Below are 26537 nucleotides of genomic sequence, written 5' to 3'. Positions count from 1 at the left end.
CTTTAAAAGATAAAAATTTTTCATTTCTGGATTTTTCACTTTAAATTGAATATTGCTATTTACTTCCAGCTAAGTATTTTTAACAATAATCTAAGTTACACATTATTTCATTTCTCATTCTGTAAGTTTACTTTTAGTTCTCTATTTTCTATTCATTTTTACCCCATGTAGAGTCCATTTCTGAGCTAAGAGCCTAAGCTACTGGCTGGTGGTTAGTTGGGTGTGCAGGGAATAGCACCATTATCCAAGTAACAGGCTTATTTTCTAACGAATTATACCCAGAGAAGGACAGTGGAGATGGGTACCTTAACTTAAGCACATTATTAGAATGCAAATGACAAGAACGGAGCAAAGAATTGTTTTTTTAAGAGGATATTGAGGAGACTGGGCAGAAACAAATGAACAACATCAGCACCTAAGCATCTCTTGAAGTGTGAGGAAATCACTAATAAGATACTCAGCTGAAGATTACATATACTTATCTGGCTCGCATACCTGAGTCACTGAATAGAAAAGAAGGGATTCTTGAAGATTTAAATATTTACCCTTCCAAAATTTGAAAGCAGTTTTGGTTTGAGAGAAGCAGTAATTAGGCTGCAGTGTTCAGTATCTTGAAAGCACGAAGTTTCGCTGATTTGCAAAATAAAAGCTTGGATTAAAAACTCAGCTGGCAGAAAATTATCTTTCAAAAGTGAAGGAGAAACAGAGACTTTCTCAGACAAACATAAATTGAAGGAATTTGTTGCCAGTAGAACTGGAGGAAAGCTACACCTGCTCCTACCCCTCTAACCACTTTTGACTCACTCTTTGCCAGATTCTGAGGTGCACATCACTACAGACCTAGTTCAGAAGCATCAAGAGGGCAGCTGTGGGTATCTCGGTTCATTTTACAGTCAGCTGCTGTTGCTTAAAGCTGTTGAAACCTTACCAAAAGCAAAATAAGGTCAGCCCCGACAAGCAGCTTATTTTTGACAAAGCTGTTCAACAAGTAAGTGGCTACACTTAAGAGTAGAATATTTTGAACTAGAAATCTTAAACGTTAAGGCTTCGTTAAACACATGTACTGCTATTGGAGAAATATCATAAAACATCTTTTTAATGTGAACACTACTTCATACAATGAAAAACTATTTACAATGTATTGTTTCCAGATTGGCTGCTTTTCCATCATCTCCACCCATGTGCTGACTCGGCATGTGTCTTCAGCCAGGGAGCTTCAGTCCAATTGCACATTCTCCTCGACGGCTCTCCAAGGACCCCGGGGATTCAGGGAACCTGTCCACTTACATTCTCTTTAGTAATTATGGCTCAGCAAGCATGCCACCAAAATCATCTAGAACCCAGAGACTCTGGCAACCCCACGTAAGTAAAAATGCGTAGATCAGGTTTTTTTCTCCAATAAATAATAATTTGTGAATCCAATCCATTTCCATCTTAAGAAATTGTTTTCACTTAGGAAAATGTTTCTCAATGGAGCTAAAGTGAATAATCTTTTCTTCATACCGGAACTGAGTTAGAATGTCTTTGTATACAAATATAGCATATTTTGGCCAGCTATATAATTGCTTGTTAAAGAGTTTATTTGCCTTCACACGCAGGATTGCTACATACATTCACAGTTTTAATAGACTGTAATTAGCTATTCCAGTTGTGCTTTAAAATCCCGAATATTATTCTCATTAGTGAGTGCAAAGCAAATGTCCCATCTGACTACAATTGGTCCTAGAGTTATAAACTCCATAATGATTTATTGTTAAGTTTCCTCATTCTCCAGTTTCATCGTTTGCTTTTTCAGGTATGACTTCCAAGCTCCGGCGTGGCTTCTGGACATCAGCATTTTCGGTGCCTGGTTTATTCAGTCCACATGAAACAGCAGCAAAATGGATTTGTTTCAGGTTCTCCAACGTCTCATTCTTAGCATATTTCAAAAGATCTGCTTGTCCCTATAACAAAACATGCAATTAAACAGTATTAGATATGACATAACTTAGTGTTACACTTCAACAATATATACCTTTCACTGAAATAGAAGTATTCTGATTCCACAAGAGGGCATAATTATTTCTTATTGGCACTGCATCTGAATAGGTCAATTTTAATAAAAAGTGAGTTTGTTTTCCCAGTTTCAACACCACACTCCAAGAGTATGTTGCCTTTCTGGCCCTTTCTATTTATAGATCTGCATGGGGTTCTGTGTGCATGGACTATTTCTGTCTATCCTAGTTAAAATTATATCTTTCATTAGTTGTTTGGCCAATCTTGTTTTTTCTCTTTTAAGGTTTGATTTAAAAAAAAAAAACTTTTTATTTTGAAATAAGTATAAATTCAAAGAAGGATACAAATATAGTACAGAGAGGTCTTGTATACCCTTTCCCAAATTTCCCCCAATGGTTATGTCTCACATAACTATAGCACAGTATCAAAACCAAGACACCGACAGGGGTACAAAGTGTGCCTATGCTTCTGTGTGACTTCATCACATGTGTGGGTTCACGTAACCACCATGGCAACCAAGGCACAGCACTGCACCAGCACCACCAGGAAGTCACACCCACCGCCTCCTCTCCACCATCCCTAAACCCTGGCAACCACTAATCTGTTCTCCATCTCTGAAGAACCACTAACCTGTTCTCCATCTCTGAAGCCCACACAGCCTTTGGTAAGTGCTGGCAGCCGTGGGCACAGAGCAGGTCCTCACTGAGCAGTTGCTGAAAGAAAGAGTGAAGCAAAGGATTCTCTACTCTGGATATACTTTCTCAGCCAAATTTTAATTTCTTTTCTGAGGTCTGACCACCAACTTGATCTATATGCAGTATAACACGATGTAGGTCAGAAAACAGTGGGTGAATTGAAGCACGGTCACTGGGAGTCTGGAATTGGTGCTGACAATGGGCCAATGAAGTTTGTCACCCTCTTTGCTCTTGACATTTTGGACCAGAGAATTCTTTGGAGGTGGGGAGCTGTCTTGTGTATTTTCAGATATCTAGCAGCACCCCTAGCATACCCTAATGTTTGCAGACATTGCTAACTGTCTCTTGAGTGGGAGGGTGAGATACCCCCAGGTGAAAACCACTGGGCTAATGCATCAGCCAACAATTCCAAAATTATCAAGCAGAAGAGATGATGTGGTGCTCTATTGTTGTAAATTCCAACACTCCTACTTTGCTTTTTTGTTCTATTTTTCCTTCCAAATTTAACCTGCCTTCCACTAACAGTTTTTTCTACTTACACTATTACCTTTTCTTCTTTTTTTTTTTTTTGGAGACGGAGTCTCGCTCTGTCACCCAGGCTGGAGTGCAGTGGCGCAGTCTCGGCTCACTGCAAGCTCCGCCTCCCGGGTTCACGCCATTCTCCTGTCTCAGCCTCTCCGAGTAGCTGGGACTACAGGTGCCCGCCACCACGCCCGGCTAATTTTTTTGTATTTTTAGTAGAGACGGGGTTTCACCGTGGTCTCGATCTCCTGACCTTGTGATCCGCCCGCCTCGGCCTCCCAAAGTGCTGGGATTACAAGCGTGAGCCACCGCGCCCGGCCACCTTTTCTTCTTTCTTACTCTCCTTGCTTGCTATTTTTTTCCCATCCCCTTGGGTTCTCAATTTATTCTATTATTTTCTTTATGATTCCTCTGTAGTTTGACTTTCCTTTGTCCTACTTACACCTCCTCCCCCTTTCCCTCTTTCTGAACTGCCTGCCAGTGTGCGTCCCCTTTAAGGCATTCCTGTCCAGCAAGAGCTTGGCGCCAGCTGCAGAGAGCAATGGGTAGGGACTTACCTTGGCTGGCAAATGGACTATAGTCAAATGTCAGCCACTGGTGAGATCAAATTGCAAGGCAATTTTAAACCATCATGAGGCCCAAATCCACAGAACAGTTTGCTGCTTACCACTTACCATGCATGGTTTTCCTGCTTTACAGAGTCCTTTAATTAGTCACTATAAATAGATGTTCCCTTGCGTAGATTAACTAAAGGAGCTTCATTTTTATTCATTCTTACTAGTCACTGAACTCACATGTTTAAAATTTACTAGTTATGAGGTCTTTGTATATATAGCATATTGTGTCAGAAGTATAATTTCATGTTAAATAGTGTATTTCCCTTCACAAGTGGAATTGCTACACACATTCACAGTTTTAATAGACTGTAACTAGTCTTTGTGTTTTAAAACTCCAAATATTATTTTTTTAAAATTAATAAACCTTAATTTTTAGGACAGTTTTAGGTTCACAGAAAAACAGAGCAGAAACTACAGAGTTCCCTTATGCTGTCTCCCTACGCAAACCTTCTCCAGTAGCCACATCCCGCACCACAGTGGTATACTTGTTACAATCAATGAACCTATGTTGCCACATCCCCTCAAGTCTATTGCTTAAATTAGGGTTCACCCTTGGTTTTGTGTATTCCATGGGTTTTGAAAAATGTATAACAACATCTATCTACTCTTATAGGATCATGCAGAATAGTTCCACCACCCTAAAATTCCTCTGTGCTTTCCTAGTCATCCTTCCCCACTCCCAACCCCTGGCAACCACTGATCTTTTTATTGTCTCCACAGTTCTGCCTTTTCGACAATGTCATATAGTTGGAATCACACTGTGTAGCCTTTTTGGATTGGCTTCTTTCTCTTAGTAATATGCATTTAAATTTCCTCCATGTCGTCTCATCGCTTGATAGCTCGTATCTTTTTAGTGCTGAATAATATTCCACTGTCTGGATGCACTGCAGTTTATTTATCCATTCATTTATTGCAGGACATCTTTGTTGCTTCCAAATTTTGGCAATTAAAAATAACTCTGCTATAAGCATCTGTATGCAGATTTTTGTGTGGACGTAAGTTTTCGATTCATTTAGGTACATTCCAAGGGGTATGATTGCTGGATCATATGGTAAGAGTAGGTTTAGTTCTGTAAGAACTACAGAAAGTTTGACAGTTTCTTCCAAATTGTCTGCACCATTTTGCATTTCCACCAGCATAAATGAAAGTTCCTGTTGTTCCACATCCTCACCAGCATTTGGTGATGTTACTTTTGTATTTTGGCTACTGTAATAGATGTGTATTCGTATCTCATTGTTGTTTTAATATATAACTCCCTAGTGACATGTGATGCTAATATACTTTCCATTTGTATATCTTCTTTGGTGAGGTGACTGTTCAGACTTTTGCCCAGTTTTTAATCAGGTTGTTTCCTTACTGTTGAGTTTTAAGGGTTCTTTGCATTTTTTAAGAGTTCTTTGACTGTTCAGACTTTTGCCCAGTTTTTAATCAGGTTTGTTTCCTTACTGCTGAGTTTTAAGAGTTCTTTGCATATTTCGGAAAACAGTACTTTATCAGGCGTGCCCTTCGCAAATATTTTCTCCCAGACTGTGGCTTCTCTTCTCATTCTCTTGACATTGTCTTTATAGAGCAGAAGTTTTAAATTTTAAGGAAGTCCAACTTACCCATTCTTTCTTTAATGGATTGTCTATGGTGGTGTATCTGAAAAAGCACTGCCATATCCAAGGTCACCTAGATTTTATCCTGTGTTATCTTCTAGGAATTCTATAGTTTTGTGTTTTATCTTTAGGTCTATGATCTATTTTGAGTTAATTCTTGTGAAGGGTTTAAGATTTGTGCCTAGATTGAATTTTTCATGTGGATGTCCAGTTTTTCCAGCACGATTTGTTGAAAAGATGAAGTCTCTATTCCACTGTATTGCCTTTGCCCCTTTGCCAAAGATTGATTAACTATTTTATGTGGGTCTATTTCTGGGCTCTTCTGTTCTGCTGATCTATTTGTCTATTCTTTTCACACTGTTTTATTTCCTGTAGCTTTGCAGTAAGTTTTAAAGTCAGATAAAGTCAGTCCTCTGATTTTATTCTTCTCCTTTAATATTGTGTTGGCTATTCTGGGTCTTTTGCTTCTCTCTTTAAACTTTAGAATCAGTTTGTCAATATTCACAAAATAACTTGGTGGATTTATTTATTTATTTTTATGCCTGCTGGAAGTTTGATTGAGATTATGTTGAACCTATATATCAAGTTGGGAAGAACTGATATCTTGACAATATTAAGTCTTCCTATTCATGAATATGGAATATCTCTCCATTTACTTAATTCTTTGATACCTTTCACCAGAGTTTTATAGTTTTCCTTATATAAGTCATATATATGTTGTTAGATTTATACCTAAGTATTTTATTTCTGGGGTTCTAATGTAAATGGTCATGTGTTTTTAATTTCGAATTCCACTTGTTCTTTGCTGGTATATAAGAAATAAATTGGGCCAGGCATGGTGGCTCACGCCTGTAATCCCAGGACTTTGGGAGGCCAAGGTGGGCGGCTCACGAGCTCAGGAGATGGAGACCATCCTGGCTAACATGGTGAAACTCTGTCTCTACTAAAAATACAAAAAATTAGCTGGGCATGGTGGCGGGCGCTTGTAGTCCCAGCTACTCAGGAGGCTGAGGCAGGAGAATGGTGTGAACCCAGGAGGCTGAGCTTGCAGTGAGCTGAGATGGCCCCACTGCACTCCAGCCTGGGCAACAAGAGCGACACTCTGTCTCACAAAGCGAGACTCCACCTAAAAAAAAAAAAAAAAAGAAAGAAATTGGCTGGGTGTGGTGGCTCATGCCTGTAATCCCAGCACTTCGGGAGGCTAAGGCTTGAGCCTCAGGAGTTTGAGACTGGCCTGGGCGACCTGGCAAAACCCCATCTCTATATAAAAATACAAAAATTAGCTGGATATGTTGGTGTGCACCTGAAGTACCAGCTACTTGTGAGGCTGAGGTGGGAGGATCACCTGAGCCCAGGGAGGTCCAGGCTGCAGTGAGCCATGATCATGCCAGTATACTACAGCCTGGGTGACAGAGTGAGACCCTGCCTCAAAATTTTTTTTTTTCTTAAAAAAAGAAATCAATTGATTTTTGTATATTAACCTTGTTTCCTGCAACCCTGCCATAATTGCTTATTATATTGTTCCAGGAGATTTTTTTGTCAATTCTTTTGGATTTTCTACATAGATGATTATATCATCTGTGAACAAAGACAGTTTGATTTCTTCCTTCTCAAGATATATACCTTTTATTTTATTTTCTTGTCTTTTTGCATTAGCTAGGACTGGACTTCCAGGTCAATCTTGAAAGCAGTGGTGTCAGAGAACATCCTTGCTTTGTCCCTAATCTTATCAAGAATGCTTTGTGTTTCTCACCTTTAAATATGATGTAAGCAGTATGATTTTTGTAGATGTTCCTTATCAAGTTGAGTAAGGTCCTCTCTATTCCTAGTTCACTGAGAATTTTTATCATGAATGGGAGCTGAATTTTGTCAAATTTTTTTTGCATCTACTGATATAACCATGAGCTTTTTCTTCTTTAGCCTGTTGATATGATGAATGACATTAGTTGATTTTCAAAAGTTAAATCAGCTTTGTATACCCAGTATAAATCTCATTTGATCATGGTGAATAATTCTTTTTATTCATTTTTGGATTTTAATTGTTAATATTTTGTTAAGGATTTTTGCATCTGTGTTGATGAGAGATACTGGTCTATTGTTTTCTTGTAACGTCTTTGGTTTGGTATTAGGATGAAATTGGCTGGGTAGAATGAGTTAGGAAGTATTCACTCTGCTTCTATTTTCTGGAAGAGATTGTAGTGAATTGGTATCATTTCTTCTTTAAATGTTTGGCAGAAACCAGTGAAGCTATCTGGGCTGGTGCTTTTTGTTTTGGAGGCTTATTACTTATTGATTTGGTTTCCTTAATAGATACAGAATTATTCAGATTGTATATTTCTTCTCATTTGAGTTTTGGCAGATTGTACCTTTCAAGGAATTGGCCTATTTCATCTAGGTTTTCAAGTTTGTGGGCATAGAATTGTTCATAATATTCCTTCATTATCCTTTTAGTGTCCATAAAATCTGTGGCGATATCCTTTATTTCATTTCTGACATTAGTAATTTGTATCATCTCTTTCTTAGTTAGCTTGACTAAAGACTTATTGATTTTAATAAGGTTTTCAAAGGACTAGTTTTTGGTTTTAATTATTTTTCTCTATGCATTTTCTGTTTTTAATTTCATTGATGTGTGCTCTTATTTTTATTAATAAAAATTAGTACCTACCAAAATGCCTATCTAGGCATCATTCTTTCGGACATCACATGTCCAGTTGAGTTTCTGATATCCTGCTACTACTCCTGCTACCAGCTACTCTTCAGTCAAAGCAACTCCACTCTTGCAGTGACCTGGACCAAGGACCCTGGTGTCATTATTCACTCTTCCCTTTTTCTTCCATCTATCATCCCACCTGTCAGTAGGTCCTATTGTCACAATCTTCAAAACATATATATATAAAGTTTCTCACCACTTCTTACCATCTTCACTGCCGCCAATGTGGTTTAAGCCACCATAATCTTTCTTGGAGTTTATTCTGACTGGTCTTCCTTCTCCATGTTCAACTTGACAGCCAGAGAGCTCAAATTAAAACACAGGACATCCCTTTCCCTCTGTTCAAAACCCTTCAGCAGCTCCCCAAATAACTTAGAATGAGAGTCAAAGTCCTTGCCCACAGCCTCATCTGACTTCCTTCACCCACCTACCCACCCTGTATTGTTCACTTAACCTCTGAAATGCTACGCTCCTAAATGTTTCTCAAACCCATCAGGTCTTCTCTAGTCCAGCCTCAGTGTCTGTGTACTCATTGTTCCCCTCTGCAGGGAATGCCCTTGCCCCAGAAATGCACCTAGCTAGCTCCCTCCCCTCCCCTTGATGCCATCTTAACTCTGATGCTCTCTTCACAGCAGCGCCCTTCCTGACAGCCCCATCTTGTCTAATTAGAACTCCCACTTCCTGTCCATAATTCTCCTTACGGCTTCTCTGCCTTGCTTTTTCTATAACACTTATTGCCGTACTCTACTGCTTGGTTTATTGTCTGTCTCTTCCACTAAATGTAAACTTCACGTGGGCAGGAATTTTTGTCTTTGATCACTGCTGTATCCTCAGTGCCTAGAACAGTGCCAGGTACAGAGTAAGGGCTCCATCACCATCTGTTGAATGCCATTAAAGTAATGTAATTAAAGTAAAATGTGAAAGTCTCCCCTTTAATCTCACAGCTGCCCCCTAAACAATGAGTTTTGTCTTTTTCTCGGCATTATATATATATTACAAATAGGTATTTTATTTTACTTTTAATGTAAATACAATCAAGCAATCTATATTGTTCTTTGGTTTCCTTTTTTCTTCACAAAGTTATGTCTTAGTGATCTTTCCGTGTCAGCATATATAGATCTACCACATGATGACCAGATATTTAAAAACAAAAATCCCCAGATGGCATACGATAATTAATGTGGTAATAACAGAATTCTTCATCTGGTTGAATCTTATGTTTCTCAACTTCAGATAAGTCATCATGGTATCTTGAACAGAATAGGCCTTTGGACATTACCAAGGCGAGACACAAAGGACTCCCAAAGGCAATACATCTGGGCTTGAGGAGCTGCTCAACTTTGTCCACATCACTTTTACTTTGTTCTATGTGTCTAAAACTACATGTTTAAGATGTCTTGGAGGTAAGGCATGTAGCGTGAGTGAAGAACAATTCTGGCCAGGCGCGGTGGCTCATGCCTGCAATCCCAGCACTTTGGGAGGCCAAGGCGGGCAGATCACCTCAGGTCAGGAGTACACGGTGAAACGTCATCTCTACTAAAAATACAAAAAAAAAAAAAAAAATAGCTGGCATGGTGGCAGGTGCCTGTAAACCCAGTTACTTGGGAGGCTGAGGCACGAGAATTGCTTGAACCCAGGAGGCGGAGGTTGCAGTGAGCTGAGACCACACCATTGCACTCCAGCCTGGGCAACAAGAACAAAACTGTCTCAAAAAAAAAAAAAAATTCTGAAAGAGGTGGGGGTGTTCGTTGTAGCAGTGTTCATATTTCATTGCTTCAAAAGACTTGAAAAGAGCAAAGGTTACTTAAAACACTGCCACCCACTGACACAGGGTGTCTGGTTTTGAAGACTCCTTCCACAAAGCTGGCTTTGCAATGTTTTCAGTTGAACAACTCAAATGTCATTTGATTTCACACATTCTGGTTTGAATTTTTTTTAACTTATTCTATTTTGTTTTCATCTTGAAAGAGTTGTAACAACCTTAGGTCAAAATATTTAAGGTTCTTACTTAGGCCCAGAAAGTAATCTTTAAAAGATGTAACTAAGGGCAGTGGCTGGATCCCAGCAGCTCTTGCTGCGAGTCTGGCGTGACTGTGCTTTTTCTGGCTGAGCCTGTGGCTTACCTGGGATTGGATCAGAGGCCGGAGCAGCCAGGAAAAGAATGATGGCAGCTCCAAATGCCAGAACCGCACCCCAGCTGTGCTCAGCCCTCGGCTAATCACCATACATTCTGTATGACCACAAAAGATGTTCTAGTTTTTAATATATTAAAAATATTTCAAGACACATCTGTTAGTGCTACATTTTGGGAGCCAAAATTAACAATCACAAGTCATTGCTTTTATTTAGACCTAGGGGCAAAACAACAGGGATTCTACATCTGGCTAATTTTTTCAAAGTCCTTTTGTTCAACTATCTATTAGAGAAAAACAGTTGTCTTACTTCTGAGGTGAGGGATCCAGTGCGGCAGCTAAGACTTCCCCTGCCCTCTGCCACCTGTGTAATGGCCACATGCTTGGATGTTGAAGAGAGCAAAGATTAGCACCTGCCATTCCCTGGGGGTCAGCAGACACTTTTCTTCCAAATCACATGCAGTGTGAGGGAGGAGAAGAAGGAGGGTACTCATACCATTATGGGAGTCTGAGGCACAAAAATACTCCTCCTTCCTGTCTTTCTTATCTATTTGGGAATGCAGAGAGGAACACAGCAGAATTTAGGTACCTTCACTGATACCACCTGCTCCACAAAGAGGGGATGCAAGGGAAGTGCTATTACCATTCTCGTTTCATAAAAAGGACACTGAGTTTAGAGAGATTATGGGTAGAGTCTGAACAGCAAATCAAACTGAAACACACACACCTTTCTCTCTGGTATGTTTGTTTTATTTTCCTGTTGGATAAACTAAACTGTGAGGCCAAAACTATAAAGAGTTGAACCCCACAGACTGCATGCAATATTTTAAAGTAAGCAGGTTGAAACATCCACTACATTTTTCATGTACCCAGCACATCAACAACTGTGTAGACAATTCACTCTTCCTGTGATTAAAAGCAGAAACAGAAATATGGATTTCCAATGTGTGTTTGTTGAATGAGGAATGAGTGAACAAAAGAATGAAACGGGTGTGGTGGCTCACACCTGTAATCCCAGCACTTTGGGAGGCCAAGGTGGGTGGATCACCTGAGGTCAGGAGTTCAAGACCAGCCTGGCCAACATGGTGAAACCCTGTCTCTACTTAAAACACAAAAATTAGCTGGGCATGGTGGCGGGCGACTGTAATCCCAGCTACTTGGGAGGCTGAGGCAGGAGAATCACTTGAACCCGGGAGGTGGAGGTTGCAGTGAGCCAAGATCACACCACTGCACTCCAGCCTGGGGGACAGAGAAAGACTCCGTCTGGAAAAAAAAAAAAAAAAAAAAAAGAATGAATGGATTGTAGGAGTCTTGGCTACGGATTCTAAATCGCCTCTCATTATTATACATTGATAGTTCCCCTTTCAAGAGTTCTTTTGTGGCTGGCTGAGATCGCGGCACATTCATCAGAATTAAGGAAGGCCTCCTAGCTTGGTCAGGTCCACTTCCCACTGAGGTCTCAATAAACCCTACGGTTGAGAAAAGACTCCCTAATCATCAGAGTCACCTAAACCTACAGCAACAGGACACAGGCTTTTGTACAGGACATTAGGCTCATTTTAAGAGTGCGTGATGTTTTCTGTCCTTTTGGCTTCCTGTATGTGCGCTCACATGTTTGATGGGCATGGAACATGAGCTGCAAATCAGTTTGTCTCTCCACAGCAGGAAGACCGCCTTCCCTCCACCCTGACCTCCACCCCAAAGGGTGCAAAGAAGCTGCCGGAGGGGGATGAAGGGTTCTGTGCAGGAGCAGAAAGGAGAGCCCTCTAAGCACAGCTCCCGCCCTTGGTTTTTGCTGGATCCGAAGAGATGTTTCTGTGGTTTGAGGCAGTGTCTTGATGATGAAGGGACAGTGGGCTGCATGGATCTGACTATCCATGAGGCTCCCTTTGCCTGCCACACTTTTTGCCTGTATTTGGGCTGTCATCACATTTACAGTTAGTCTCCAATTTTCCCATGGTTGTGCTCGGAGGTTTGTACAAAAGTTAATAATTTTAAATATAAGATTCAATTTATTAAATTCAGAATGAATGCCTTCCTCCTTAGAAACAATTTTACATTTCCTTCACCAAAGACGGAGGGCTGGGGGCTCCTCAGCAGCACCACGGAGGAGGCGGTGTCTGAGTTGGGGAAACTCGGGGCAGGAAAGGATGGCAGCAGGCCCAGGGGCTGATGCTGCCTGCCACAGAGGAGTGACCGTGACTCCAACACATGGCGCCTCTGGAGCCCAACCATTTAGCAGCATGATTTCTATGTTACAAAGCTTTCTAGGTTCTGACTTTGACTACATCTCCCTCTGCTACAGACCTGGCCATGGGAGGGGCTAAAGTCCACCATGCAGTAGGACAGTGGCCTCGTCTGGCACAGAGCTGGCCACTCTGGTGGCAGAGGTAGGGTGAGCGTTCAGGAGCAGCCTTTGGAGTCTCCAGACAGTGGAGGTGAGCCATGACGTAAGCACAGAAGGTGGGGTGTCAGGAGAGGGTTCCAGGCAGGGACCAGGGCCAGAGGGGAGCGGAGGGTGGCCCAGCTGTGTAGAGAGAGGACGCAGAGAGCGAGGGGACACTGAGAGGCAAGTGGGGCTGGGTCATGGGCGTGAGAGCCCTTGGAAACACCAGGGAAAATAGCGCGCACGTAAGCACCTCCCTCGCACTATTAATCTTTCAAGCACACCATTTACACAGTCAAACATTAGCTGAGTAATCACAAACTCCATGAGTGGGGTCCTAATGTTTGAGGTTTTACTGTGTTTCAAATGGACCAGAAAGAACAGCCTGCCTAATGATAAACGCTACTGTAGTTTGATTTTCTGAGCCATTCTGAGAAATTTTCACACACTAAATAGAGAAATGGCTTTCAGTCAATTATATCTTTTCAGGAAAAGAGACAACATACTATACTACCTATAATAAATAAAAATAACTAAGAGATGTGAGCCCCAGTAAAAGGAGTCATACATCAACCATCATGGTAATTTCAAAAAGGAAACAAATGCCAGTCTTTAAGTCTTCAAGATAAGCACTGTACCTCAGGTAAAAATGAAGAAAATCAAGACAAATGTCTTACCAGGTGCAAAAACCATCTGGTTTATTGATTTATTTTTTGGCAGAAGTCTTAGGTTCCTAAAGAGAATGAATCTCTAATTACCTTTAGGGTTTATTGATAGTCTTGTTTCTGATGGTAGAGTGGCATAGGTCACGAGAGCTAGCCTGGCAGCCATTCATCTGGAAAACATCTTGGGTTGTAACAAGCTTAATTCAAGTCCAAGATATGATATAGATGCTATAGTTCCCAGCAGAAGAAAATCTCTTAAGTGATCCCAGCTAATACCTCATGGAGCAGGAAAACAATCTGGCTGAGCCCAGCTAACCCACAGAATCATGAGAAATCAGAAGTCATTGTTTTAAGCCACTAGTTTTGCAGTGGTTTGTTATACAGCAATAGATAACTGAAACAGCCACTAAAGGGAGCCATATTTTGTGCCATCTGACAATATCTTCCTGGACAAAGTGGATTAAAGCAGGGGGAGAACCTGATCCAAGGACACTTAATACAAGAGGAGGTTTATCAGGACCACTGGTCTGGAGCTAAAAGGCTAGGCTGAGGTAGGAAATACAAATAGATTGAGTACTTGAAATGAATGCTTAGAGGATATGGTAAAGAACAGACCAAGGCCAGAAAAAGTTATAAAGCAGTAGAAACTCTGAGTGAACAGAATGAGCCAGCCAGCAGAGGAAGCAGAATGGAGAAGAGTCAGAAAGATAAGCAGAAAGACCCCTGTTCCACAGAGAGGAGCAGCTACCTCGGGGGCTGCCACGTTTTCAAACAGCTTGCTATTGTCATGAGGCTGGACTGCAGTTTCCGGTCTCCAAGTTCCCTGAGGTCCCTGTCGCTCTCATGATCCCTTGTGTGAGCCAGCATCTGTGGCCACTCCTCTATGAGCTGGCCAGAGTGAGTTTCTACTCTTGGTAACCAAAACAGACCAATGAAAACAGGACTCTTCTAGTATGAGATTCTACCATTTGAGGAATGGCAATCAATTGACACAGTGAAAATTACCACCAGTACAGTGAATATTTTGGCAACTGGAAAATAAAGGTAGAGGAAGTCTTGATTAAGCTGGTGGATTGAAAATGCATTACAGAATTTCCATTCCACATTCCTGATGAAATGAGCAAAAATAAAGCCAAGCAAAAAGCCACAAACAGCAACTAAACTCAAAAAAGGGTATAATCATTCTGTGAACTAAAACTCACAGAACTCATGTTGGCAAGTCATAAAAGTCCTGAAAGTTCTATCTCAAACACAACCAAACCAGAGAGATGCAAACGGAGCGAATATTCTCTCTATTTCATGGAGTAGCAGATGGGGCAGAGGGTGGGAAGAAAGAAATGACCCAGGAAAAGTTGGAAATGTGGCTGGCATACAATTAGAAAACCAGACAGAATGCAGAAAACAATGACTTTCAGATAGTATAACACAGTGATCCTGAGAGAAGAAATACAAACAACCATGTCCAGCTTACTGCTTGCAGTTTCCAGGTGCAGTGCAGGAAAGGGGAACTCAAACAGAGCCCAGCAGTCCCACTGGGGTGAGAAGACAAGAGTGTGGAGTTTAGGGAGCCAACAGTGGCTAAAACATGAGGGGCCAAGAGTGGAGAGGAAGGAGCTGGAAAACAGCTATTGTGAATATATGACATGTCTTCAAGAAGGTAGAGGACATGATTAGCATGAACAGAAACATGACAAATTTGAAATTAAAAAACTGAATAGGATTAATGGCAGATTAGATATTACAGAAGACAGAAGTGTTGCTTGAAAATATAGCAATATTGCTCAAGGACATGGCAATAAAAATATCAAGAATTAAAAAGAAAACAAAAAGGAAACGGCTGAGGGTGGTAATTCTAACAGCCTGGGAGGCTGAAATGGGAGGACTGTTTGAGGCCAGGAGTTTGAAACCAACCTGGGGAACATGGCAAAACCCAGTCTCTACAAAAAATGTACAAATTATCCAGGCATGGTAGCACGTGCCTGTGGTCCCAGCTACTCAGGAGGCTGAGATGAGAGGATCATTTCAACCCAGAAGGTTGAGGCTGCAATGAGTAGTGTTCACACCACTGCACTCCAGCCTGGGCAAGAGTGAGATCCTGCCTCAAAAAAAAATTTTTTTTAAACCAAAGAAAGTACTTAAAAACTAATGAATAAGCATCTGTGATTGTGGGATAATATCAAGCAGTATATTTATACATATAATTGGAGTTACAGGAGGAAATGGTAGAAAGGGTAAGACAGAAACAAATTTCAGGAAATAATCACCAAAAAGTTTCCAAATTTGTTAAAAACTATAAATTCACGTATCTAAAAATCTCAACAAACCCCAAGCAGAAGAAACATAAAGAAAACCACATTAGAGTCTGTCAGATATTTTTTAAAACTCACATACACACAAAGATGCTCAACCCCCATCCACTTACTGGAATGACAAAACTGACAATTCCAAGTGTTGACAAGGATGTGGTGCAACTAAAACCCTTGCAACACTGCTGGGGAAATGCAAAATGGAATATCAGTTGTTTTTAAAGCACTGTGGCAGTTTCTTATCAAGTCTCACACACATTTACCATGTGACCCAGCAATCCCACTCATATTTACCCAAGAAGAATAAAAACATGTCCATACGAAGACTGATATGTGAATGTTCACTGCAGGTTTATTTGTAATAGCTAAAAATTGGAAACAACACAAATGTCCATAAATTGGTGCATGTATAAATAAAATGTGTTATATCCATAAAACAGAATACTATTTAGCAATAAAAAGGAATGGAGTACTGAAACCTACATTAACTTGTATGACTCAAAGCACTATGCTACATGAAATAAGCCAGGCAGAAAAGACTGTATGCCATGTAATTCCATTTATATGACATTCTGGAACAGGTCAAACTATAGAGATAGAAATAAGTGGCTGCCAAGATAAAGGATTTTACTACAAAGGGGCACAATGCAATTTGGAGGAGTAGGGTGACAGCAATGCCCTATCATCATTGTGCTGGGGGTTGCATGACTCCAGACATACTGTATTTTATCACACTTCACAGATACCGCATATTTTTTTTTTTTTTTAAACAAATTGAAGGTTTGTGGCAACCTTGCGTCAAGCAAGTCTACAGTGTCATTTTTCCAACAGCATGTGTTCACTTTGTGTTTCTGTGTCAGACTTTGGTAATTCTTGTAATATTTCAAACTTTTTCATTATTATTGTATCAGTTATGGTGATTCATGATCAGTGGTCTTTGATATTACTATTGTAATTATTTTGGGGCACCATAAAGTGTGCCCTTCCTTATAAGACAGCAAACTTAATTGGTAAATGTTGTGCATGTTCTGATTGTTCCACTGGTCACTCTCCATCTCTCTCTGTCTCTTCAGGCCTCCCTAATGACATGAAAAGTTCCTGAGACATAACAATATGAAAATTAGGCCAAAAAAATAACCCTACAAAGGCCTCCAAGTGTTCAAGTGAAAAGAAGAGTTGCACTTGAAACAAAAAACTAGAAATAATGAAGCTTACTGAGGAAAGCCAAGTTCAAGTCAAAAGCCAAGATGAGCCAAAAGCTAGGTCTCTTGCACCAAATATTTATCCAAGTTGTTAATACAAAGGAAAAGTTTATGAAGGAAATTTAAAGTGCTATTCTACTGAATTCATGAACGATAAGAAAGCAAAACTGCCTTATTGCTGATACGGAGAAATTTGAGTGGTCTCAATAGGAGATCAGACCAGCCACAACATTTTCTTAAGCCAAAGCCTAATCTAGAGCAAGGCCCTAACGCTCTTCAATTCTATGAAGTCTAAGAAAGGTAAGAAAGTTGCAGAAGAAAAGCTGGAGGCTAGCAGTGGTTGGGTCATAGGTTTAAGGAGGTTTAAGGAAATAAGCCATATCCATCACATCAAAGTGCAATGCGAAGCAGCAAGTGCTGATGTAGAACGTGCAGTGAGTTACCCAGAAGATTTAGCCAAGATCATTGATGAAGGTGGCTATACTAAACAAGAGATTTTCAGTGTAGATGAAACAGCCTTCTATTGAAAGAAGATGCCATCTAGGGCTTTCATGGCTCAAAAGGAGAAGTCAATGCTTGGCTTCAAGGGTTCAAAGGACAGTTTGATATTCTTGTTAGGGAATAATGCAGCTGGTGGCTGTAAGTAGCAGCCAATGCTAATTGGCCATTCTGAAAATCCTAGGGCCCTTAAGTATTATGCTAAATTTACTCTGCCTGTGCTCTATAAATGGATCAATGAAGCCTAGATGAGAACATACGTGTTTACAGCATGGTTTCCTGAATATTTTAAGCCCACAGCTGGGACCTACTGCTCAGTAAAAAAGATTCCTTTCACAATATTACTGCGTATCAACAATGTACCTGGCCATCCAAGCACTCTGATAAGGACACACAAGGAGATTAACATTGTTTTCATGCCTGCTAATACAATATCCATTCTGCGGCCCATGGATCAAAGAGTAATTTTGACTTTCAAGTCTTATTATTTAAGAAATACATTTCATAAGGCTATAGCTGCCATAGATAGTGATTCCTCTGATGAATCAGGGTAAAGTAAATTGAAGACCTTCTGGAAACGATTCACCATTCTAAGATGCCATTAATAACATTCATGATTCATGGGAGAGGTCAGACTGTCAACATTAACAGGAGTCTGGAAGAAGCTGATTTTGGAGGAAGTTGATCCCAGCCCTCATGGTTGACTTGGAGGGGTTCATGATGACAGTGGGGAAAGTAAATGCAGATGGGATGAAAATAGCTAGAGAACTAGAATTAGAGCCCGAAGAGGTGACTAAATTGCTGCAATCTCATCATAAAACAGTAATGCATGAGGAGTTGCTTCTTATGAATGAGCAAGGAAAGTGGTTTCTTGAGATGGAATCTACTTCTGGTGAAGATGCTGTGAACATTGCTGTAATTACAGCAAAGGAGTTAGAATATTACATACACTTAATTGATAAAGGAATGGCAGGGTTTGAGAAGACTAATTTTCAAAGAAGTTCTACTGTGGGTAAAATGCTACTGAACAGCATTGCATGCTACAGAGAAATCTGTGGTGAAAGAAAGAGTCCATCAGTGTAGCAAGCTCCATTGTCTTATTTTAAGAAATTGCCACAAGCCACCCCAGCCTTCAGCAACCACCACCCTAATCAGTCATCACCCATTAACATGGAGGCGAGACCCTCCACCAGCAAAAGGATTACAACTAACTGAGGGCTTAGATGATTATTAGCATTTTTTAGCAATAAAGTATTTTTAAATTAAGCTATGCACATTGGTTTTTAGACATAAATGCTACTGCACACGTAATAGACTACATTATAGTGTAAATATAACTTTTATATATCCTGGGAAACCAAAAAAATCATGTGACTCACTTTATTGTGATATTTGCTTTATTGCCATGGTCTGGAACTGAACAAGCAGTCTCCAAGGTATGCCTGTATATACATTTGTCAAAACTCATAGGATTTTGCGCTCAAAATTGGTGAATTTTATTTTACAAACATTATGTCTCAAAGTTGACACACAAAAAAGAATGATGCTGACTATCTAATGGAAGGAGGTTTGAAAGTTGGCTTCTAAATCAAAGAAGCAATTGGAGGCCTGTGGGAATGGATTACACCCTCTCCCTAGTTTGCAGCAGAAACCCTAGAATGGGACATTTTACAAACTCTGAGAAGAGAAGGCTAGGTCCAATATCATAAGAAGCCTGGCAATGACACCTGCTTGCTTTATCTCTTTTCCCTGCTATTCCTGTAGGCTGCAGGAAAGCATGGGTGACTTCTCGGATTGATGGTGACAGTGAACCAATTTAAATACTGAACTCCAAGTGACATGGAAATTATAGTTTTAAGACCAAATATGAATACTTTTAACATGGACAATTAAAAAATAACAATATGCTCTATCTAGTAATATTAGAGAATGCGCATATTGTCATCTTTCTTTCTTTTTTTTTTCTTTTGAGACAGAGTCTCGCTCTGTCGCCCAGGCTGGAGTGCAGTGGCGCGATCTTGGCTCACTGCAACCTCCACCTCCTGGGTTCAAGCAATTCTCCTGCCTCAGCCTCCCGAGTAGCTGGGATTACAGGCACCCGCCACCATGCCCAACTAGTTTTTGTATTTTCAGTAGAGATGGAGTTTCGCCATGTTGGCGAGGCTGGTCTTGAACTCCTGACCTCAGGTGATCCACCCAGCTCGGCCTCCCAAAGTGCTGGGATTACAGGCGTGAGCTACCATGCCCGGCCCATACTGTCATCTTTCATAGCAGGTCAACCAACAATACTTATAACTAAAACATGTAGCTTTAAAAATACCCGACAAAATGACTTCTATTAACATTTTTCATAATCCCTTTTCTTAACCTCAAAGGGATCTTTTGGGAAATGGAAATAAATCTTTGTTATGGTAGAAATTGCTCACCAATTCATTTAGCATCTTTATGGTTAAATAAAATGAAATTTAGTTCTTAAAAAATTTTTAAAGAACAATTATATTAGAATTCTATCAGTCAGGCGTGATGGCTCACGCCTGTAATCCCAGCACTTTGGGAGGCTGAGGTGGGCAGATTACCTGAGGTCGGGAGTTCAAAACTAGCCTGGCCAAGATGGTGAAACCCTGTCTCTACTAAACATACAAAAATTAGCTGGGCATGGTGGCGCATGCATATAGTCCCAGCTATTTGGGAGGCTGAGGCAGGAGAATCACTTGAACCCAGGAGGCAGAGGTTGCAGTGAGCTGAGATTGTGCCACTGCACTCCAGCCTGGGTGACAGAGCGAGACTCCATCTCAAAAAAGAAAAAAAACAAGAATTATATCTACTGCCATAACTTATTTCATAATATCTGAGACGTTAGTGCTTGTGAGATGTGCCAGCATTTTATGTAGCATTAAGAAAGAAAAATCATTGCCAATCTAACCAGGATATAATGCAAAGATGCCACGGACTATAAGATATACGCTAATTTCAAAGATACTGAAAAGTGTGAAAAATAGTATGACTTAGAATCAATAAAATATATACTGATCCATCCAGATATATTCATATAGAAAGGTTCCTGGAATAAGGTTACCTACATCTAATAATGGTTATTTATCAGAGGGAGAATCTTGGGTCATTTAAAAACATTTTTCTATTTTAAAAAAGGTAGATTTATAACAACAAATGAATGCTTTTTTATTCAAGAAAAAAATGACTGGAAGTAAGTACGCCAAGATGTTAATAGTAGATAATTCTGGGTGTGGCAGTCATAGATGACTTTATTTCTTCTTTGTTCATTTCTGAATTTTAAAAGAACCTTCAAAATTAAAAAAAAGAAAAACCAAACTAAGCAAGTAAAGATTCATAAAAACTGGGACAGACGTCCTTCAAAGAAAGGACATTTTTAGTGGCAGGAACTCCTCTCAGGGTGATCAATGGTCCCAGTTTGCCCAGATTGTCCTGGTTTTAGCACTGAATGTCTTGCTTCTGGGATGGCTGGCCACCCTACTTCCTTATGGTTTAAATGACTATGGTGATGCATCAGGAAAGCTTTTGATTCTAGGACAATAATAATAATGTTTTTTTTAGTGTGCCTCAGAATCCCCCAAGAAACTTGTTAAATAAGCAGATTCCTGGGTTCTAAGCCTGGAGATTCTGGTCTGGGAAGTCTGGGGTGAGGCTTAGGAGAGGGCATGTTTAAGCATCCCAGGTAATTCTCAAGCCTTGGCCTGTTTCAGAGCTCCTTCAGCAGTCTTCCTGGCTTCCTCCTTCATTTCCTCTTCTCTGCATTTCCAGGGTCATCTGAAACCCTCCCTAAGCATTTGTGCTACTGGGAGCCTCCTGCTGTGTGTTTACTGCTGGCCATCTGCCTGGAGCGCTGCCACCTCTCCTAGCTCACTGCAAAGAAAAAGTGATGGGAGGAACTCAGATCCCATGCCCACCCGCCAGGAAAATACTGATAGCTCAACTCAGACCTAAATTCACGTTCAAGATTCCCTGTCAGCACTCATTCTTCTAAAGAAAGTTTAAACCAGTGACATACAGGAATGAAAAAAGCCCCCCATTCTACAGAAATGACACACAGATCTCTCCAATTCTTCCTCATCCCTCACTTACGTTCTACCATCCTTAAACACCATCTGTAGCAAATATTATCCTGGAAATTAAAAAAAGACCTATTACCCCATCCTATACGTTTACTTCCATATGAACATAAGTCTGAGGTGTTAATTCTCTCTCCTGGACACAATTCAAAAGAAAGTAGGTTTCTTCAGTGTATCTATTTGGTCCAATTACTTCTAAAATATGGCACACTGCTTTATGTCAGCTGTTTTTCATTAATATGTGCATCAGGCTCCCATTTTTGGTGGCTCTCAGCCCAGTGCTTCTCAAACTTTCATGTGCCTAAGAATCACCTGGGGATCTTGTAAAAATGCAGGTTCTGAATCAGCAGGACTAGGGTGGGACTTGAGATTCTGAATTTCTAACAAGTTCCCCCCTGAGGCCCAGGGTGCTGGTTCCCGGACCACACATGAGTAGCAAGGGTACTTGACAGGCCAAAGTTTGGTCCCTATGTCTATATTTGCCTCTAATAAAATTAAAGCAAAGTGAGCATTTGTTCCTACCACAGGGCTTAATCTGCTGTGCTATATTTTCCTGAGCTTACAGGAAATTTGTAGTATACCCCCCACCTCTGACCAGGAGTGAGTCAGCAAATTGTAAAGCCAAATCCCTTTTCGTTGTAAATTTTTATGTCTGCTGTTTACTGATCTGCAAACAATCAGGGTTAAATTCTAAGCAAAATAGGTATATAAGAAAAGTACATAAGTAAAAAGGGAAATGTCTGAAGAAGTCAAGAAAATGATCTTAATTATAAAAATAAGTAGAGGTTTAACGTGAGAAAAATGCAAATGGTGACTAGCTTTGGAAGACACCTTTTATTACATCAAATCTGAAAATTATTGTCAGCTCCAGGGATGGAGCTTTTAACTTGAGGGGGAATGAGGAAATTTAAAAAGGCAGCTGTGATAATGTCTTTATGGTCTTGAACCTGTTGGGGCTCAGAAAACAATACCCCAAAAGATGACACTTTGATATGCGGAACCAAAGAAGCAGGCTCACGGTTTCTCTGACCTCCCCCACCACATATCTCAGTCCTCTGTCTCCCAAAGATGAGGCTGTTCAAGTTCCCTTATCTAACTAGAAACTGGACCCACCAAGGAGGCTCCTCCAAATGCCTCTGATCTCCTCTCTGAAATTTCATTAACCAGAGAAGATTAAAATTTACAGAAGAGGAGACTGAAAATTAAACACCACAACTACAGCACAGAAGAACTTCCTCCCAAACTATTTTTCCTTCTCAGACCCTTCAGTTCCCAAAGAGAATCATTTACTATCCCATTTCTGAGCACTGGGCCCATTCATTTCCCCCAAAATTCATTTACTACCCCTCAAAAATGGCCACATTTCCCTGATGTCCCTCCACTATGAAGAAGGGTTTGTAAGCATCAAGACCATACTGGGTTCTTAGGTAATCATCCTCCTGCCATTCCCCATGCTTCTGCACCTTAAATAAATATAATATGTAGGCCTTTTTATGCCTGCTAATCTGTCAATTGTCAGGTCGTTTTCAAGGCAGCTTCAGAGGGTGAAAGGGAAGCCTTCCTTTCTTCCCTACAAATTAGCTGAGCATAAAGTTTGGAAGGCAAACACCAGAGAGTAATTTTACATTTATTAATTGTCCAAGACCTGGAATGAAATAACCTCTGTGCTATTATTATTTATGCTCTGCGAATAACACTGAGAAGAACTATTGAGGTAAAGCTCAAAAAAGTTTCGAGCTACATACATAGCATTATTTTTAAAATTATGTCACATTACATATAAAATAGAAAATCAGCCTGAGAGAATGCACAGCAAAAGGCCAACAGTAATTGTCTCTGGATGATGGGACTGTGTTTACTTTTGATTATTGCTCTTTTGACATTTTTGACAATGAAAATATATTATTTTTATAATAAAAAAAGTTAATTTTTAAAAACTGTTACGCCAAAATAGATATGCATAGAGATGGCATTTCCCTTCAAGAAATATTTCTTTCAATAGCAATTCTTTTATGTATTTCCTTTGATTATGCTCCATATAATTCTTTTCTATTTATTTCTGGGATCATATGAACATTATAGCTATAATTATACTTTAAAGTGTTAAATGAAATTTGAGTAACTAGAATCTTTAAATTCCCAATCATCCCTCTGTAATCAATATTTTCTATTCTACATATAGCAACTGGCATTTATGAACTTTAAAATGTCTCAAGTATAAAATGACAAAGTCCTTTGTCTATCAGAACTTACAATGTGCCAATCATAGAAGTTCCCCTGTTCTTCAACTGATCCGCAATGTCAAACTGTTGTGCCTACAGACTCTAGGAGGGCAGAATTCTTCATGTGATTTCTGCATCCATTCTACAATATCAGTGGCTGACCATGTACCATGCAGGAAATGTTATACTAAGAGAGGCAGGCATGCTGAAAAAGACTGCAAAATCACCAGCATCAGAAACAACTCTGTAGATACCTTTAAGATGGTAATATTCCAGGTAAAGCTCTCCACTGCTTTTTGTAGTTTTCTTTCCTTCAAACCTTCCTTGGTGCCTATGCTGTGCAAGTGTTCATGGAATTCCATGGCTGAAAGAAATAAAAAAGACAAAGTATATTACCTCCCATCCAATCTGTGGTAATGAACTGGAAATATTTCTTTTTCTAGGTAAAGCTAAAATGATTCCAACCTCCAGTGGAATTTCATAAATGTGTCCATGTAAGAATGTAATAATGGGGACAAAACACTGAAAAATTATGGCAACAACAAGGCAGAAGGCATCTTCGAAGTCGGCAATTGTTCCTCATTGCTCTGAAGGGAAACAGGGCACCTATGATCATTGTTATTCTTATTTTAGAGAAGGGAAGCTCAGCAAGCTTCAGAGATAGGAGGCTGCAAGGGAGCAGAAAGAAGTGCTGGGGCCAGCATCTGGGTTTGGACTCTCAGAAGGCGGATTTAAGCTCCACTGAGGACACAGCGGAGACCAGGGATAGAAAGAACGCAAAGTAATGGATTTTCTGTCACAGAAAGGGTCAGTCTGAGGTCAGAGGCCAAGCCCAAAGTACAAGGATGGGAGTGGAGAAAGACCCTGAACTCGAACTCTGCATTTATGCTATAATTCTACACCAGAATTCATATAACAAATAAATATTCCCTACTGCTGTTCAAAATAATTTCTGCAAGATCTGTAGATCCTCTAATTCAAATTTAGTTTACAGGGTTTTCATACAGATTTAAAAATTTTATGCTTTTTTTCCATTAAGTGGAAAAATCTTAATTCCTAATCACACCAACATAACCGCTAATAGACTGCTGAATCCAATTTAAACATTCTTAGCATATTTCTGTCCTTAAGAGTATATGTAATTGAGAATGTTCAGGGAAAAATATGATGTTCTAGGGTCAGCCGGAATAATTCTTTTCTCTCTGTGGTTATGTTACTGACAATGTACAATTAGGTCATGTGTTTCTTTTTTCTCATTTTACATGTGTGTGGTGGAGGGGGGTGCTTTTTTTGGATGTAATTTGTTTTACGGATTATATCAAAATGTTACATAATTCCAAAATTAAACTACATATCGAGGTGAATTCAGATAAGTCTTGCCTCCTTTATGGTCTTCTCTACCTTGATCCTTCTTCTCCTTATATGTTCTTACTAGTTTTTTATTGTATTGTTTCTCTTTGCAAATATAATCAAATGTGTACATATTATTCATAATCTTCCTTTCTTACATGAAAGTAGCATACTATGTACAGTGTCCTGCATGTTGGTTGTTTTCTCTTTTTCTCACACAATTGCATAGTGGAGTTCACTCCATGTCAGTGTATAGAGCTCTTCCTCACTCTTTTCTGTGACAGCTACAGAGACTCCAATGTGTAGATGAACTAGCATTTATTTAACCAGTCCCCTACTGAAGGACGTTGCATTGTTTAAAAACTTTTGCTATTACATATAATTTAGAACTGTTGTAAATTTTACAAGACATTTTGTACATTCTTTTGCACACTTTTACTCTTCAGTTGGGCATTCCAATTTCTATGCAACACCATTTCGAAGCAACTCTTTATATGGTGATTGACAACAACTTTATTCCTTAGTGTCTTTAAATATCAAGCAAAAGCTGACGCACATATGATAAACACAATAAATGGCCAATTCAGTCTTTTTACTTCGTGTTTCTTTTTCCTACCTAACCAGGAGCTGTGGTCCTACTCCCTGTTATGCTAATAAGGTATGGGAGCCTCGATGGTTTTGGGAAAGAACAGTAACTAGTAAGATTCATTCCACTCTCCAGGGAACTAACCCATGGACCACTCCCCTTTTCTCCAACTTCTCTTTTGCTGATGATAGTACCTGAGAACATCTCAACTTGGTTAACTGAATAAGCCCCCTCCACCCCAATGCTACACACACACTTTCCCCACTCTTCACATCCGGGAGACTCCCTGGAGTGTGCTGCATGACTCAGATCCACCCATTGGGGTCCTAATGATAAGACTGATGTGCTTGGCTTTTCTAAGTTTTAATATTGGACTTCAGCAAGAGTTCTGGATTTCCAAACAGGAATAATTAATACTCATTATGTTTCTGGCAGTCAGGAGGTACCATATTCTCATAATTATCACTGAGGCTTGCAGAATGGAATCCATGACTGGAATTGTAGGAAAGGGAAGAGACACAAGAGTGGGAGGGAGGGGGCAGCTCTCTACAAACAAGAAATATGACTCCATGGACTGCAAGATGAACAGGAAAAGAAACTGGGAGGAAAAATGGAAGTGATGTCAACTAACGCAGGGCCACATATTACAATTGCTTGACCGGATGTGGACTCTTCGCAATGGTTTTTATGGCATTTCAAAACTGGCAAAAGGTGCAACAATAATAGTGGGGGATTTTTCTAACATCAAGGTATCTGCATGGAAGCCTCATTCTGCTAGGGGCAAACTGTTTATGGTGCCTTGCTGAATATTTGATCACCTGTAAGGTAATGAGGCAATGACAGGAACTGGTATACTGGGCTTAATTCCAACGCACATAATGTAAGTATGGAACAGCAGAAGAAGGGAATGCTGAGCTTAGACAAACAGCTACTCTAGGTCTTAAGAAAACAGCTTTCAGAAACTT

General features: G+C 40.0%; 1 protein-coding gene across 4 annotated transcripts in view; it reads right to left on the bottom strand.

Moving 5' to 3' along the window:
• PLCL2 (phospholipase C like 2) overlaps nucleotides 1-26537 on the bottom strand; it is a 222629-nt gene that overhangs the window by 15253 nt on the left and 180839 nt on the right. For 2 of the 4 annotated variants that reach the window (XM_055295535.2, XM_063611374.1), the window contains exons 5-6: nucleotides 23891-24000; nucleotides 1079-1943 (exon numbers count right to left, since the gene is read on the bottom strand). In XM_055295535.2, coding sequence (XP_055151510.2) covers nucleotides 1764-1943; nucleotides 23891-24000 — 290 coding nt within the window. In that variant the 3' untranslated portion in view covers nucleotides 1079-1763. Of the gene's footprint in view, nucleotides 1-1078; nucleotides 1944-10997; nucleotides 11533-23890; nucleotides 24001-26537 lie in introns of those variants that run through there. The other 2 variants (XR_008660523.2, XM_055295536.2) reach the window with 2 other exon arrangements.

Source organism: Symphalangus syndactylus, chromosome 10, assembly GCF_028878055.3.
Source record: "Symphalangus syndactylus isolate Jambi chromosome 10, NHGRI_mSymSyn1-v2.1_pri, whole genome shotgun sequence".
NCBI lineage: Eukaryota > Metazoa > Chordata > Mammalia > Primates > Hylobatidae > Symphalangus > Symphalangus syndactylus.
The sequence above is the reverse complement of the archived record's forward strand: the minus strand, read 5'-3'. Positions and strand labels throughout refer to the sequence as shown.